The 16689-nt window shown below is 44.1% G+C and overlaps 2 protein-coding genes across 2 annotated transcripts; both read right to left on the bottom strand.

Annotated features, from left to right (window-relative positions):
* Positions 1-4720: 4720 nt before the first annotated feature.
* LOC122112388 (ubiquitin-conjugating enzyme E2 N-like) lies at positions 4721-5927 on the bottom strand. The gene has a single exon (XM_042685170.1). The coding sequence runs from the start codon at positions 5875-5877 to the stop codon at positions 5419-5421; it is 459 nt and encodes a 152-aa protein (XP_042541104.1). The 5' UTR covers positions 5878-5927; the 3' UTR covers positions 4721-5418.
* Positions 5928-11308: 5381 nt separating this feature from the next.
* Positions 11309-14624, bottom strand: LOC122112389 (small integral membrane protein 39-like). Its single transcript, XM_042685171.1, has 2 exons — positions 14427-14624; positions 11309-11375 (listed from the first exon to the last, which is right to left on the bottom strand). Exon 1 carries the CDS (start codon positions 14622-14624, stop codon positions 14454-14456), a length of 171 nt encoding a protein of 56 aa, XP_042541105.1. The 3' UTR covers positions 11309-11375; positions 14427-14453.
* Positions 14625-16689: the final 2065 nt, after the last annotated feature.

The raw sequence follows: 16689 nt of genomic DNA, 5'->3' as shown, positions 1-16689 counted from the left end.
ACAGAATATTCTATTTATTTCAATCATAACTAAAAGGCCAATAATAATGGTAAACATATATGTACATGTTTACAGGGTCATACATATCTATACACAGGCATATTAATTAAGGTATGGTATATCCAAGGGAAGATTCCATGGTATGATCTCTGTGGACAGGTGAATTACAGTTTAATAAAATTAATATTAGGAAGTGGGAGCATATTATGTCAGGTGGGAGAGGAGAGATTCAGGTGGGGTTAAAGAAAAATGGAGAGGAGAATGATGAGGGAAAGGTAGTGGTAACACTCAATGTACATACATGATAATGTAACAAGGTAAATTGAAGGGATGGGTGGATTTAGAAGAGATGGGTGAGAACAATGAAAGGGGTAACATTGGTCAAGATGGACTGTGCTCACAAACTGAGCTGCTGAGTTGAAACCTCTATGTACAATTACTGGAAGGTATAAAAATGTAAACATCTGGCTGCTAAACTATATTTAAGGGTATATTCACACAAAAACTATATAAACATCTTCTAATGGCTGTGTCATATTGCACTCACACCAGTAATAAAGGCAAGTTCCTGTTCCTCTCTGTTGTTGCTAGCATTTCCATCTTTTACATATGGACTATTTTGACATGGTACTCTCTACCTCTGAATCCTCTTTGGTGAAGTGTGTGTTCAAGTCTTTCATTCAGTTTGTAGTCCAGTTGTTCTTTTCCTCATTGTTGAGCTAAAAGAACTTTTTGTATATGTTTTTGTTTTAGTCCTTTATCAGATTTGTCTTTTGTAAATATTTATGATCAAGTCTATACCCAGACATACTTACCATGTTAGAAACCAGATCTGAGCTAAGAAATGCTAAATTTACGTACTGTTTAGGAACCAGAGCTTATGAGGTTGGAGCACAGTTGGAGTATTAGCAACCTTGCTAATTTCAAATAATTATCTAGTACTGGCCATTAGCTCTAGATTTGTGTTGGTAATTTTTTGTAAAGTTGATTACATTCTACTCTATAACTTGCTCAAAGTTTTTTTTTGTCATTTATGATTGTTGCTTCTTGACATGTTATTTTTCTGTTTCTGCATTTATTGATGTTATCATTTGATGTTTCCTATGTACTGATATAATTCATGAGCTGCTCTTTTGAAATCTGAGATGAACAAAACTTGGTTGTTATGTGTATTTCTTTTAATTTTTTTTTTGATAATATTTATTATTAACTAGCTCCACAAAGCAGTTTCAACTTCATAAGTCAAATTATAAGTACAATGTTTGGTCAATGTTGCTGCTTCCATTATTCGTCCCTTCATTTTTCCCTCTCCAATTCCTAACCTCAATTCTCATGATTCAATTTTTACATAATGTATATGGAATATAATGAGTGTATTTTTTGCTTTTCGTCTCTCCATCCTATTTGCTGATATTTTTTGAGAATATTTTCACTTTGAGAGATACTCATCTATAGTTTGCATTTTGTATGATATATTTGCCTGATTTTAAATTTAGCATTTGGGTTTTTGGCATTGAGTATTGTGTCTTTTGGGGTAATGATGCAAACATTTTACCAGGTATGGTTCACACATTATTTTAACTGTTTATAATAAGTCTACTGGACATTCAGCATTATTGTCATTTCCTTTGTACAGTGAAGGAAATGGTAAGTTACATTACTTTTCCAGAAAGCAAATCCCAACTCCAATTTGACCCATCATTACGTATTTTTACATATGTTTAATTGTGAAAATACCGTACAGACCATCTCCTCCTCCCTTCCCCCACTCCCTGCCAAAGTTTTAAAGTTACAGAAACTCTAAGGAATACAGATTTTATGCCTAAGAGTTGTTTCTGAACATTCAGGACATGTGATCCAATGTTCTGATCAGAAGCATCAGTAAAGGTATTTGATAGCCACAGGGGTTGTAAGGTTTGCATTTTCAGAGATAAGCTGCATCTTTTCAGAGATGCATACATTAATCCTAAGTAATAATCTAGAAAGACACATGGAAAAAGGAAAACTAATTTAAAATGAAAGAAATGAAAAGAAATACAGGTTTGTTCAATGTTTTAAAAAAAATCTCCATGCTTACTAAACATAGCATAAAATTGCCTTGTAATACATGCATATATATTACTGAAAATCAAACTTAAGTGAAATTATCTTGCCAGTTGTAGTTAGAATAATCCAATAATCTCAACAAGTTGAGAATTTTTTCCCTAGGAATTGCTTGAGAAAGTCAATATGGACAGTCACTGTCTTTGAAGCTGACTGTGCCAAATTCTTTCATCAACTATGCCAAGAGATGAGATACTGTGTTCCCCACACAGTCCCTGCCATGATGCACTGCCCTGCCACAGGCCCAAAGCTTAACCATGAATTTCAGCTCCAAAACTTGAGCCAAATCACTCCTGGGTTCATAACAGAAGGAATGTAAGTCAGCATACAATCAAGACACCTGTACATTTAATTATATAGCATCACTATTCACAATGGCCAAACCTGGGGATCATCCAAGTGCCCATTATCCAATGAACAAATAAAGAACATGCCACGTGAACATGTAATAGGGTGATATTAAGAAATAAAGAGGAGTGGAATTATGTGCAGGAAAATGAATGAACTAGACATTATCATGTTAAGCAAAATAAGCCACAGTGAGGGTAGATGTGACATGTTCCCTCTTAGGTACAGGACCTAGAGCTTAAAAAATAAAAGCCAGGGACCAATGGGAAGGGGGAAGGCAAAATGAGAGGATAAAACTGGGATGAGGGGGGAAGATGGGATGGGAAGGGGAAACAAAGGAGGAGACTACAATGCTTGATAAGAAATGTACTCATTATTTTGCCCATGTAATTGTAACCCCTCTGTACAGTATTTTCACAATAAAAAAGTGGGATGAATATGATTAAAGTACTTTATATATTTGTGAAAATAGAACAATGAAAACTGTGAAATTGTCCAAAAAGGAAGAGTAGTGTGGGGGTGAATTCAATCAAAAGTAGGCACATATGGAAATAATCACAATGAAATTCCTTTGAACAGTTGATATATGATTATCAAAACATATATGTACCCATTTTATTTACAAAGGCATTAGTTTTAACGTTTTCAATTTTTTGATTCAATATGTTATGATACTAAAAATTTTCTCAAAGTCAAAGAACATTGGAATGATATGTGAAACTAAGCTGTGTGTGTGTGTGTGTGTGTTAGAGCAAAGATAATTTTTGCTTTTAAAATTTTAAGCCATATTGTTTTTTGGTTAAAAGCCAAAACCCAATGGCAACATTGCCTTTGCTCAACAGCAAAATAAATTAATCATTTACTAACTGGTTCCATGGGGATTAGAAAAGCATCTGAAATGAAAGACCTGGAATTTTAATCCACATGATTTTTTAAATATATTTTTATTTTTTGGTCAATCGTGGAGCTTGAACTCTAGGCCTGTGTGCTGTCCCTCAGCTCTTCAGCTCAAGGCGAGTGTTCTACCTCTTGAGCCACAGTGCCACTTTCAGTTTTGTAACGGTTTATTGAAGATAAGAGTCTCATGGACTTTCCTGCCTGGGCTGGCAGGATCCTCAGATCTCAACCTCCTGAGTAGCTAGGATTACAGGCGTGAGCCACTGGGGCCAGGCATGATCTTTTTTTTAAGACTTGGCTATGAACTCATGGCAACACATACTCATTAAGCAGGCACTCTACCACTTAAATCACTCCTCCAGGCATTTTTTGGTGTGTTACTCATTTTTCAGAGAGGGCCTTACTTTATGCCTGGTCTGGCCTGGACATTTTCCTATTTGTGTTTCCCTTTGTTCCTGGGATGACAGACTTGTGCCACTGTGTCCAGTCATTTGCATGCCATCCTGCTCAGATACTGAGATAAAGCTTCTTGAACTTTTATGGGTAGGCTTTGAACCATGTTTCCCCAATCTTTGCCCTCAATTAGCTAACATTACAGATCTGAGACATTATGCCTAGTTCACATGATGTTTTTAACTCATTATTTCCTGTCTCTACTATTTACAAAGCTGTTTTTAAAAACTGAACAAGAATTTAATTTTCCTGATATCTCTTACAATGTGAAGTTGAGAGGGACTGAAGTCTTAGAAAGTGCTGAATGTTGACTTCAGAGGATCTTGTGTGCTACTACTATGGGCCCATTTGGGGTTTCTGCTGCTCCTCGTAATCCAAACAAATTATGGGTAGAGATTTTGCTTTCCTAATGTGTCTAGCAGTGAAAGCATTGTGCAATTTCCCCTTTCTGAAAATTCCTTTTGGAACACTGTCATATTTAATTATTTAGAATATAAACCTCCATCAGTATCAAAACTTAAATAAGGATGAAGTAGGGGAGAGGAGACTGTCAGTGGGCTCTGTTAGGCTTTGGGCAAGACTGAAAGTTCTAAAGGCTGCTCCTGTCCCCAAAAGCACTTGCAGGAATAAGAATTGCAATGTCATAAACAATGTTTATGACAAAGATGTATAAATAAGACTGGAAGAGTGTTCCAACTAAAAGAGTCATATATATATATATATATATATATATATATATATAACTGTTCTGGTGGTTATCATGAGTGATGTTCAAAATACAAGGAGAAACAAGTATATTATGTGTAAACAGGCATTTGGAAAATATTTTTAAAAATTTTTTTCTCGTGAAAATACCGTACAGAGGGGTTACAATTACATGGGCAAGGTAATGAGTACATTTCCTATAAAATTTTTTTTATTTTTTTTTAGAATAACAAAAAATATTTTACTAAAACATAAGATTTACAGAAGTTTCCAGACAAGCCATACAAAATGGTCACAAGCTTTTTCTGAAGGGAGAAAATCTACACTTGACAGCAAAGTCACAATGACATTAGTGAGGGCTGTGATGTTTGTTTAATATTCCCATGTTGGGTTCAAATAATCGAGCTTGTCCATCTATGGTGTCTAAAGTTAGACTTGGCTAGAGAGTGTACTCTAAAGAACTGGTTAGCTGCTTTTAACCAATACAATTAGATTCCCATAAAGGGGGGGAAAGGATTCCATAAAATTAAAACTACTTTCCCCCTAAAAAAAAAAGAAAGAAAGAAAGAAAAACACCCAAACCCCTGCAGCTAACCCTGAAAACTACCTTCATTCACAGTGCTTTATACTTAAACCATGATGAGGGAAATGAATAAAAGCAGAGAACCACTGCTTTTATACGTTTCACAACAATCCAGATGATACTTCTAGCCTCTGCTCATGCTTTACAACAGTGAATCAGGACAAGACATAAATTTGCTAATGTGCATGTGCATTTAATCACCAAAGTACTGAAGATGTCTGGCTTTTATTCTGTAATGGTTCTAAGACTGTGTCCATTAAATGCAAACAAAAAAGGAAGAAGTCTTGGCAGAACAGGAGAAGTGATGCACATTTGATGATCGGATCGACTTAAATATTATTCATGGCATATAGCCTAGTCCATGCTCTAGCTGTGTCTATGGCTTGGGTTTCGTTGGTCTTCCACTGCTCCACTACATCATTTGCTAATGGATCATCTGGATTAGGAGCACTTAACCAAGCCTGGATGGATAGCAGAACTGTGCGGATCTGCAGTGCTGGGGACCACTTACCTTTCAAAATATCTAAACATATTCTTCCCAACTTGTCTACATTAGGATGATAAATTTTGGTCATGAAATGTACTTTACGTGCTGCCATTGGGTATTCTTCTGGAAGGAATAGTTCAAGTTTAAAAGTCCCTCCCTCAAAGGGGGAATCCTGAGGGCCAGCAATAACCACATGAAAATAACGGGCGTTGCTCTCATCTGGTTCTGCTTTAATGCCAGGAACTGGTTCTGCCAGCAAGCGCTGGGTTTCCTTAATGATCCTGCGAGGCAGCCCAGCCATCTTGTCAAATCCCAAATTGGGCCTCAGCTCTGTCTCCAGCTCTGCTGGCCTCATGCACCCCTATCAAATTTCTTACCAAGCATTGTTGCCTCCTCCTTTGTTTCCCCTTCCCATCCCTTCCCATTCCCACCCCACCCCCAAGGTTGTAAAGTTCATTTTTCTTTTGAAAATACCCTATAGAGGAGTTATTATTACATGGGCAAGGTAATGCACCCAGTGCCCACCCTTTGGGTGGCCCCGGGTCTGGGCAGTGTCACCCCTCACACCACAGCCTGCACAGCACCCTCCCGGCAGATGTGACTGGAACTGGAGGAGTGAGACACTGTTCTTCAAGTCTTTTGGAAATATTATATTTAGTGAAGTAAGCCAGACTCAAAGAAACCTAGACTGCATGTTTTCCCTCATTTGTAATAACTAGGATGTGCCTATAAATCTACAAGTAAACCCAATGGACAGTAAAAGACAAATAATTACACTTGGACATGATTAATTAAATAGCACTCTAAAGATTCACACAGTGAGAACAAAGGAGGATATTCTTAGGATAGGATCACAAGGGCTCAATGGCTATGTGCATAAGATCATATAATATGATGCTTATTGCAAAGGAACTCCAAGAAATGAAAACAAGAGGTTTTTTTTAAATTGTACTGTTTGCTGTTCTTTTTTTTTCTTTCCTTTTTCTTTGGTTTATTCCCTTTTATTGCTGTTTTTAATTTCTGTACCCTTTGTTTGTATATAAGTTTATGTGATTTGGGGAGGAGAAGGGGAATCCCAGAAACTGTGGTACAAAGGTAAACCAATTCAGCACTGATACTCACTGTGTTGGAAATGAACTTTACAACTTGGTGGGGAGGGAAGTCACAAGGGGAAAACCTGGGAGAGAATAAGGGAGGGGTGACACTGTTCAAAAATAACTGTGTTCATTACCTGACTCATGTAACTGTAACCCTTCTGTACATTACTTTTACAATAATTTTTAAGTAAAATAAAAAAATAAAAATGAAGACACTAAGAAAATTTAGATTGTCTAGAACTAATAGAAGTATTTCTTAATTCTCACAAATAAAAGGATGATACAAAAAGAACGTCTTTATCTGACAGTGAATCTAGTGATAGCAAAGCAAAGAAGGAAAGAGATAAGGCTGGTAACCAATGGGCTTTGCCAAGTGTCTTCCAGATGAATAACTGGTGCCACAGACAGCAGTGCAGAATCTTTTTCCTGAAATGGCAAGACTCAGATGACAGTGACAGCACTGGCCAAAGAGGTGAATCGGAAGTGTCCTCAGATGATAACAAAAGATTATATATGAAGAAAGATTAACATGGCATTCTTGTCCGGAAGATGAAACTCAATTCTTGTTTACATTGCTTTCATAAGTATTTATATATTGTATATAAATATTATATGCTATTATAAAGGTGATATATATAGAAGGGTTATAATTGCGTAAGTCAGATAAAGATTACAGTTCTTTGTAAACAATGTCACCTCTTCCCTCATTGTCTCCGAGTCAGTCTTGGTTTTTTGGTTTTGTTTATTTTTCTAAACAGTCTGGATGTTTTTCGTTGGAGAAGGGCATAAGAAAATCAAAAGCAAGTAGGAGCATGGCTCAAGTGATAAAGTGACAGTCCTTAGTAGAAAAGCCAACCAAGAGCCTAAAACACCAAATCTAAGTCTTGGTACTGGCAAAAAATAAATAAATACATAGATAGACAAATATTGGAAGGCTGGGTATACTCATTGCTACAAGGCAATGGTCTCAAGGTTTGCAATAGACAGAGCCAGGAATGTATATGTGCACTAACTCCTTTAAACTCTTATTTGTAGCATCATCAAGCTGTGTCCATTAATTATTTGTGTGAAACATGAGTTCAAGAGGGGCTTTCTGAATATTCCACCACTAGGTTTTATTTTAGCTTTCCCTTCTTGCTTTTCTGTAACTTCCACCTCTCACCATGATAAACCAGGCTCCTACCATACGCTTTTCACCACCCTTTCAATCCCACTATTCATGTAAAATGAGAGTGCGCCTTGTATTGTATTCTATTTGTTAAGATGCATCTCACTGTCCAGATGTCTATTCTTTGGTGACTGTTCCATGTGTGGTTGTGCATTCTGCTGCTGTTGGGTGTTCCATAAATGTCAATTTTGTTGATCGTGCTCAATAGCACTCTCTCAGAGCTCACCTCATCACTATCCTTAATGATGTTCTGCTTATAGACCTCATTCATCACTCACAGAGGACTGCTGAAGCCTTTATTTGTAGTAGTAGGCATGTCTAATTATTCTTTATAATCTATCAATTCTTGCCTGACATATTTTGAGGTCTATGACAGATGATTTCCTTATAAGGATTGTTGCATCTTATTGGAGCTTTAACTCCTCTATGCTCATGCAACAGTGATTTTTATACCTTAGGAATAAAAGCAGCTTTGTCTGAAATCAATATGTGATTTTACTGTTGTTGTGTCTAGTGTTAGCAAGTGTATTTCTTTCTCTGCATTTTACTTTCAATCTGTGTTATTGTGTTAAATATTTTCTTATAGACTGCAAGTAAATGACTCTTCACATTTTTAATCCAGTTCTATGATCTCTTTTTATTTGACATTCACATTTAAAGTCATTGTTGATATAGCTGGAGTAAAATCTACTATTTGGTTAAACATATATATGTGTGTGTATATATATATATATTCATATATACATGTATATGTAGATAGATATACTTGTCTTGTGTTTTTATAGCTTTTTCCCTTTTCTTCTGCTTTCTTTGGTCTTAAGTACCTTATTTCCATCTTAACACATCTTTTTACTTCTTATTTGAAGAAGGCAGAGACCAGAAGTATCACAGTTTGAAGCTAGCTTGGGCAAAAAGTTAACAAGATCCCATATCAGCAAGCCTGATATGGTGGTACATGCCTGTAATACCAGCTATGTGGAAGACTGAGGTAGAAGGATTGTAATTTTGAGGCCAGCCTCAGGAAACACACACACACACACACACACACACACACACACACACACACACACACCTCGGGAAACACACACACACACACACACCTCGGGAAACACACACATACACACACACCTCGGGAAACACACACACACACACACACCTCGGGAAACACACACACACACACACACACACACACACACACACACACACACACCCCTAAAGCCTGTGTGGTTCTGGTTTAACAAGTACATGACCCTGAGTTAAAACCCAAGTATCTTCCCCTAAATTTTCTTTTTTGGGTCATTGCCCTAGATGTTTGCAGCTACTTCATGTGTTAACTTTTCATTGCTATTACAAATGTCTGGGAGAACTTTCAAGAGGAAGGATTCTATTGACCCCATCGTTTCAGAATGTTTTATCCACAGTAGCATGGCTCCATGGTTCTGGCCACAGTGGCGTGGCTCAGTAGTTCTGTCCACAGCCATGTGGCTCCATGACTCTGAGCCTGTGGTGAGGAAGAATATCATGGTAATGAGAGAGCATGGCAGAGACTGCTTACCTCCTGGTAGATAGGAAGCAAAGAAAGATAGAAAGGGGTCAGCGTAAGACATGTCCTTCAAAGGCACACACCCAGTGCACCATTTGTTCTAGCGAAACTCACCTTCCAGAGCTTATACTATCTTCTGGGGCTCCTGTCAACCTCCCAGAGCTCCCAACACCTCCCAAAGCTTCTACCACTTCCCAGAGCCTGTGCAGTCCCCCAGAGCTCCCACCATCACCCAGAGTTCCCATCATCCCTCAGACAACTCACACCACCTCCCACAGCTCCCAACACCTCTCAGAGCCTCCTAGGTATTTAACAAAGGATTCTGTGGGGGGCACTTCACATCCAAATCAAACGACTAGATTTTTTTCCACTCTCCCCACCATCCACAGCTACAGGCACCACAGAATTGCCACCATGACTGCTGGAAATGATCATTATCTGTAGACCAATTAATAGCAATAAGAATAATATAATTCATGTTACCTTATTTTTCTTCTTTTCAGATGTTCTCCTTTTGTTTACATAATCGAGGATTTAATCTTGGACTTCCTTTTTGTTTAAAAAAGTTATTTATTTTTTATAATGTTACGAGTTCGCTATAATTCTAGCTTTTCTGTAGTCTATGTGTTCACCCTCAATAACTTCTGTATTTTTAAATTTTGTCTCTGATTTCTATGAAATATATATATATATATTAATTGGATCGATGGTTGATAGAGACAGGCAGATAGATGTAGTAGGGAGGGGATTGTCTGGTCTGGTATTCCCTGAGCTTCCAAGATGGGTGGCTTGTCGTCTTATTTTTTCATTTTGATAGGTTCCGTCATTATTTTCTCTGTACTTTTTATGCTATCCTCCCTTGTAGCTCCTTTTGGCATCTGGTTTTATTCATGAATGTTCCACCTTCTTATCTGTCTCAGTTCTTGGATATTTTGTTCTTCCCTGTTCTAGTCCCTTCCCTCTGTCCAGATAATTTTCTCCTTGAATTTCAGTTTTGTCAGTTTCAATTACCTCTCTTTAGACTCACTGAATTTTTTTGTTTTGTTATTATTATAAAATAAACATAACATAAACCTTACCATTGTAACTAATTTTAAATGTACACCTCATGGCTTTGAGTGCAATGTCCTCAAACCATTACCAAAATATGCTAGAATTCTTCTCTTTTTGTGGGCTTGAATGTGGGACTGCACTCTTGTTTAGCTTTTTTTACTCAAGACTGATGCTATTCGGCTTGAACAGCATCTCTGCCTCTGGCTTTTTGCTGGTTAATTGAAAATAGTCTCTTGGATTTGTCTGCCTGGACTGTCTTCAAACCTTGACCCTCAGATCTTAGCCTCCTGAGCAGCTATTTTTGCAGTGCATCAGTATCTGGCTTTCAGAATTTTTCATCTCCTCAAATGAGCCCATTAAAAATAACCTATCAGCCCTAATAATCTCCGTCCTACATTTTGTCTCCACATACTTGTCTATTCTAGATACATAAGTGTTTTATGTGTTTGGACCATTTCACTTAATATTATATTTTCAAGGTTCATCTATGCTGTAGCTTAGGCCAGAACCTCATCCCACTTTAAGGCTGAATAGTATTCCATTGTGTGTTTGCTGTTGTTTGTTCACTTTTTGTTATGAGACTGAGTCTCATGGAGCCCAAATTGACACCAACCTGTCCAGCCCAAGGCAGCTGGACCTCATAGAGCAGGGGAGGGGAGGTCCATGCTTAGGGTTCTACAGCTGTTTGGGTCTTAGATTTTGAAGCAGAGCAGGGAGGCTCTTCTTGAGCCTGGGAGAAGCAGGAGCTGGAACCATACCCGTACAAAACTGGCAGGGAACCAGCCCTTGCCTTCCGCCACACGGCCCCACTACCATTCTCTGTTGGTGGCATCCATCACTTCGATGATGTCCCCGGCTTTGAAGCCCAGCTCCTGGTCATCCATGGTGACATGGTCCCAGAGTGCCTCGGCGCACACCACACTGCCATCACTGATGAGCTGCGGATAGAAGCACAGCAGGCCAGTCAGTGGGACCACGGCTGCACGGGGCCCTAGGCAGAGGCTGTCCCTACACTCTGTGCCCACTCACAGCAGCCCTGGGAAGAGGGGAGCCTGACTTGCTTTTCAGAGGGGCTGACTGGGGTTTCCTCCAGGCCAGCAGCTCTTCTGGGGCAGCGCGGTGCAGATAGATAGGGCAGAGTCCTGGCTGTCAGGGGTCAAGGACAGGCCAAAAGAGAACTTGAGAACACATGGTTCCCTCTCTTCCCAGTGACATCTTCACCCCACTGAGCCTTTTACTTTCCTTCTAACATGCCAGGCATGTGCTGCTGGCAGACCCTTCTAAGCACTGTTTAAGGGGGAAAGTAGGCTGCAGGAGGGAGAGGGCCTTATTCCTTCCATGGGCTTCCCTGTGGATATGCTGTGCCTATGAGAACAATCCACAGCCTCTGGTGTCATTCTGCCTGGGTACAGTGTGCTCTGCCCATGCTGTGGCTGGGTCAGGTTGTTGTACTCTTGAATCGCTGTAGAACAGGCCTCATGATTCCTCTGGCTCCGAGAGCAGACCCCCATGAGAGCTGAGGAGCCCCCTCCTCAGATGCCTAAGTTCCAAGACACAGAAATGAGTTTAAATTTACTCAGCTTCTTCGCTTTATTTCCTGTCTGGAGAAGCGTACTAACTCAGCAATAGGCACCTCTGCATTGTCCTTGTGCACTGTTGCTGAGCCAGGCACATTCCACCTAGCTGACGATTCTCTGTAGTGTTCCCTCTGCTGAGCTTCCTTTCTCCTGAGTGGTATGGACCGACGCACTGTAAGAATTGCTCCCTGCCCCTTGGAGTTGTTTTCCATTGGCTGCCACCTGCTTCCCTGTACCAGGGCTCTGTTTCTGCTCTATGAACCAAGGGTGGCTCCAAGGCCTTAAAGCAGGAGAGGAGGGTGGGCTGGGGGTGGAACATACTATCCTGATAGGACTAAGTGCTAGAGCTGCTCATCACAGCTGCAGGCCTGGCTAAAGTATCATGGAAGAACACACATCTTCAAATAGGCCCTCTGCACCCACTTCTGCTCTGAGCTGTCCCCCTCCCTTGTGCACCTCCCTTGGTCCCTGTGGACACTGCCAGCACAGTGTGCATGCTGATCCTCACACCTACATGGCTACCAGGCACACCTAGCAGCCAGGCCTGCCCTGTGGCCCCAACTCAGTTCCAGTCACTGTCTAAGAGGTCTGTCTGTGCCACATGATCAGAGACGGATGGGCAGTACAGGAGCACAGAAGCCTGCTCAGGATGGGAGCTTACCTTTCTTTTGGGAGAGCAATGAGCAGGCAAGACCTTGATCACTGCCCAACCACTGGGTTTTTACTATTTCCTGAGGCTGAGACACCCGCTCCAAACCTGATGACCCTGGGGGCATCCACACCCCAGATGCCCTCTCATGGTGCAGTGGCTGTCACCCAGCACACAGCAGAGGGTTATTCTTGGGGACAGCAGGCCTCCCACCTGGCACACATTCCTGCTACAGTTATGAGCTTGCAGGTGAGCCGGATGACACAGAGACGGGAGGAGGCAAGAGAATCCATGAAGGCCTTGTGAAAAATCAGCCTGCTTTGGGTGCAGAGCTGACCCACCTCCCACAGACATGCTTGAAGGAGATGGCTCAGGAACAGAAGTAGTGGTACCCCCTAGTAGTGGGTGAGCGGGAGCTCGTGTAAACCCGGGGTCTGTCATCACAGTCCACAGCTCTGGGGGACTGTACCTCACTCAGCAAAGCCCAGCTTCCCAATGTGCTAGTCCCTGAAGGTTCTTGTGTTGTATTAGCTGGCGAAGTGTCTCCCCATGTCCCTAGGTTCACTCAGTTGAACCAGGTACAACAACAACAACAACAACAAAAAACAAACAGCTGGGTGCCAGTAGCTCACACCTATAATCCTACTCAGGAGCTGAGATCTGAGGATCATGGTTTGTAGCCAGCCTGGGCAGGAAAGTCTGTGAGACTCTTATCTCTAATAAACTACTTCGTAAAGGCCAGGAGTGGTGTTGTGGCTCAAGTGGTAAAGCACTAGCCTTGTACATAACTAGGTTCTCTGACAGCGCCCAGGCCTTGAGTGTAAGTCCCAGGACCAGCAACAAACAAACAACAACCCTCCTACCCATGGCTTGGTGCCCACCCCTTTTCTTCCATTCTTCAGTCCTGCAGGGAGAAATGGATCCTACATGGGTGCTTTCCCCAGCAGCTGTGGGGAAGCTGTGGAAGGTACGGGAACAAAAAGGCAAGACTTCACGAAGACCAGGGTTCTGGGCACTATTAGAAACGAGTCTCTGGCCTATCCTACCAGGTATCCGGAAGCCTGAGATGGCGGAGGAGGGGTTAGTCAGTCATCTTGGTTGTTTCCAGAAAGGTGCACAACACAGGAGCTCCAGGATAACACATAGCCTTGAAGGAGTTTCCGGATCCACCCGTTCCCCGAGTAGCTACTGTCTTCTCTGTATGGGCAGACCCACGCAGGAGGCCCTCTGCGGAGTGGGCGCCTGACATCAACCCTGCCTGTGATGTTGTCGCCAAGACAATGCGTCTGGGAGACAGCAGGGAGGGATACATTTCCCCTGAGCGCAGGGGAGGCGATCCATCCGCATGGGAGCCCCGCTCGCTCGCTTGCTCGCACCTGTCAGGCGCAGCTGGCTCTGGAGTGCTGATGGCTACTACTCGTTTTAGGGCCAAAAATGGGAAACGCAACTGCAGCTGCTGTGTGTGGACCCAGGCGTCTCACACAGCCCTGTACGAGCTCCTTTCCCCTCATCCTGCGGTCACATGCGCGCCGTCCCCGGATCGCCCCGGTGCCTGCGTCCCCAGTGACACGGAGAAGCGCCATGTTGCCCTTCCCTCTCCAGCACGGACCACAGATGGAAAGACCCGCACGTGGGCTACCACGCCCCTCAGGCCCCGGCAGGATGGCGCCCCTGGGTGCGGCGCGCAGACCAGGAGCTGGCGGCCGGGGGCCCAGCGGGAGCCGCTCAGCCCTGCGCGGCGCGGCGCGGCGCTGACCACTCACCCTGACGCGGCGCGGCCTCCGGTTCGCTCAGCGGAAGGCCAGCAGGAAGATCAGCACGACGTTGACGAGGACCAGGAGCACCAGCACCGCGGAGACCACCACTCGCTGCGCGCCCGGGGGCAGGTTACAGCGCAGCAGGGCGCGCAGGGCGCTTCCAGGCATGGCGGGGCCACGTCGGGGCTGGGGGCCCTTGGCCATGACGCCCGGCTCCCCGGGGCTCCGAGAGGCCCGGAATCCCGCGGCGCTGCAGGGCCGGCGCCGGCAGCCCGCAGCGCCCGGGAAGGGGCGGAGCCGTCCGCGCTCCGCTCGCAGACCGGGCTCCTCCCGCGCAGCCCGCCCGCGCGCGCGTGGCATCTCCAGGCCCGGATCCCGGGGACGTGCGGAGAGGAGAGCGCGGGGAGGGAATGATGGGGCCGGAGGAGGGCAGAGCGCACGTCGGGCCGGGGCCGGGTAAGGAGGAGCCCAGGGGTCTCAGCGGTCCTTGTACTGCTCTCTGCCCCCTCCTGGGGAGGGCTGCCGGACTAGCAGATGGGCCTTGTGGGGGCAGAACGCCCAGCATCTTTGCATCATCGCTCTGGGGCGGGGTGGGCTAGGAATTCTGATCCCTAAAAGCTGCCCACAGGCCCCCCGCCCCGCCTCCAAGGTCAGTGTGACTCTGAAACAGGCAATTTGCGCAGTCACATGGTCACTCAGAAATGCAGGTAGAGCAGAGCCAGGATTTGAACCCTGGAGGGACTTGATTCCTGCGGAAGGGCTCCACATCACTACTGCCGGAGGAACATTTTGTTTACTTGGACAAGTAGTTAGTGTCTTCAGCTAGTGTCTGTAAAACGAACCAGCTACACTAAGTACTCAAGTTCCTCTAACTCCCTGGAGTCCCTGACTTTAACTGTCCAAAATCACAGCTCACAAGCAGAAGGCCTCATCCTGTCCACAGCAGAGTGCTCGTTTGTAACTTCACATCTGAGACCAGGAAGGTAGCTGGTGGGGCTGAGGGCTGGATGGTCACGGCTCACCCTTGGTGGCTGAACTGCACGCACAGGCATCCCTGTGAGTATGTGCATGAGTGTGTGCCGGGGCCACATCTACCTTACAGATGGGATCATCTATGGAAGACCTTAGGGCAGTGTTTGCCAGGTGTGTGTGTACATGCAGAGGCATGTGTGCCCATGTGTGAAGGGGCTAGGTTTATGTGCATGTGTGTATATATGGGTGCCTGTGGATATGTGTGTGATTTAATCATATAAGCGCTTTGTGTGCCGTGTTTGTGCCTGTGTGTGTGTTATCCATGTGTGTACTTCATAACCAAAAAAGCTTGAAGGCACAGGTCAGGCCCCTAAGGAGCTCCAGTTTGACTGCCCCAGAGAAAAGGGTGTCTGCACGTTTGCCAAGGTGGCGAAACTTAGGTAGAAGTGAAGGAGGCAGGTGTCTGGGGCAGGTGAGGGCTGAAGTTCTGGTGGTGTGGCTTCGGGTAACAGGAGGAGGAAGACTGCTTTGGACACGCTGGTCACCAGGCAGTCTTGCAACTCTGTGCTAATTGTTGTGGCCCAGAGAATCTGGAGTTGCACTGGTCTGTTCTCAGGAAGCCTGTGAGCCTGGTGGTTGTAGAGCCCAGCAAAGCTGAGCACAGGTGTCTGAGATCCTGACAGCACCAGGCTCCTGACAAGGCAGGACCTATGTGTCCATTGCCTCAGGGATTGGGGGAGAAGAAGGCAGCCAGAAGTTGGCTGCAGGGCCTGTAGCATCCTCTCCATGCGCTGTGGAGTGCTGACGGGCAGGTCTGTCTTTGGGTGACCTTGTGTTTGTATGGGCTCAGACAGCTCTGCTTCCTACCTCATAATTGATGGTGCTCCCTTGTAGGTATAAAGTGCAACTCAGACAACACTGTCTATGGCTTTCCGTTCATGTCTATCTGTCTTCTGCTTTAGGCTTCATCTCCTCTCAGCAGAAGGGTCCAGAGCAAGTTTAGGTCTCCCCTTACCATTCCCTATTTGGAGGTGCACAGATGAAGGACTAGTCCCCTACCACTCAGAGCCGCATGGGGAGTAGATGGAGACAAGAGGGAGCTCCAGCTATGGACTGATGTGTACAGGCCAGGCTGCCATCCACTCATCCATAGCCCGGCTACCTCGGTTGATCACGGCACTAACAGCAGGGGCAAGGGTGGGTCTGGTGGAGAAGGCATATCTGTCCAGGACTCCGGGACAGGGAACTTCCTCCTTTCAGCCTCAACTTTTCAGAAGCCAAGGATGGCTTCAGGCCT

The sequence above is a fragment of the Dipodomys spectabilis genome, unplaced genomic scaffold (assembly GCF_019054845.1).
Source record: "Dipodomys spectabilis isolate Male_0828 unplaced genomic scaffold, ASM1905484v1 ptg000094l, whole genome shotgun sequence".
NCBI classification, from domain to species: Eukaryota; Metazoa; Chordata; class Mammalia; order Rodentia; family Heteromyidae; genus Dipodomys; species Dipodomys spectabilis.
Note: the sequence above shows the minus strand (reverse complement) of the source record. Positions and strands in the feature narration are given on the sequence as shown.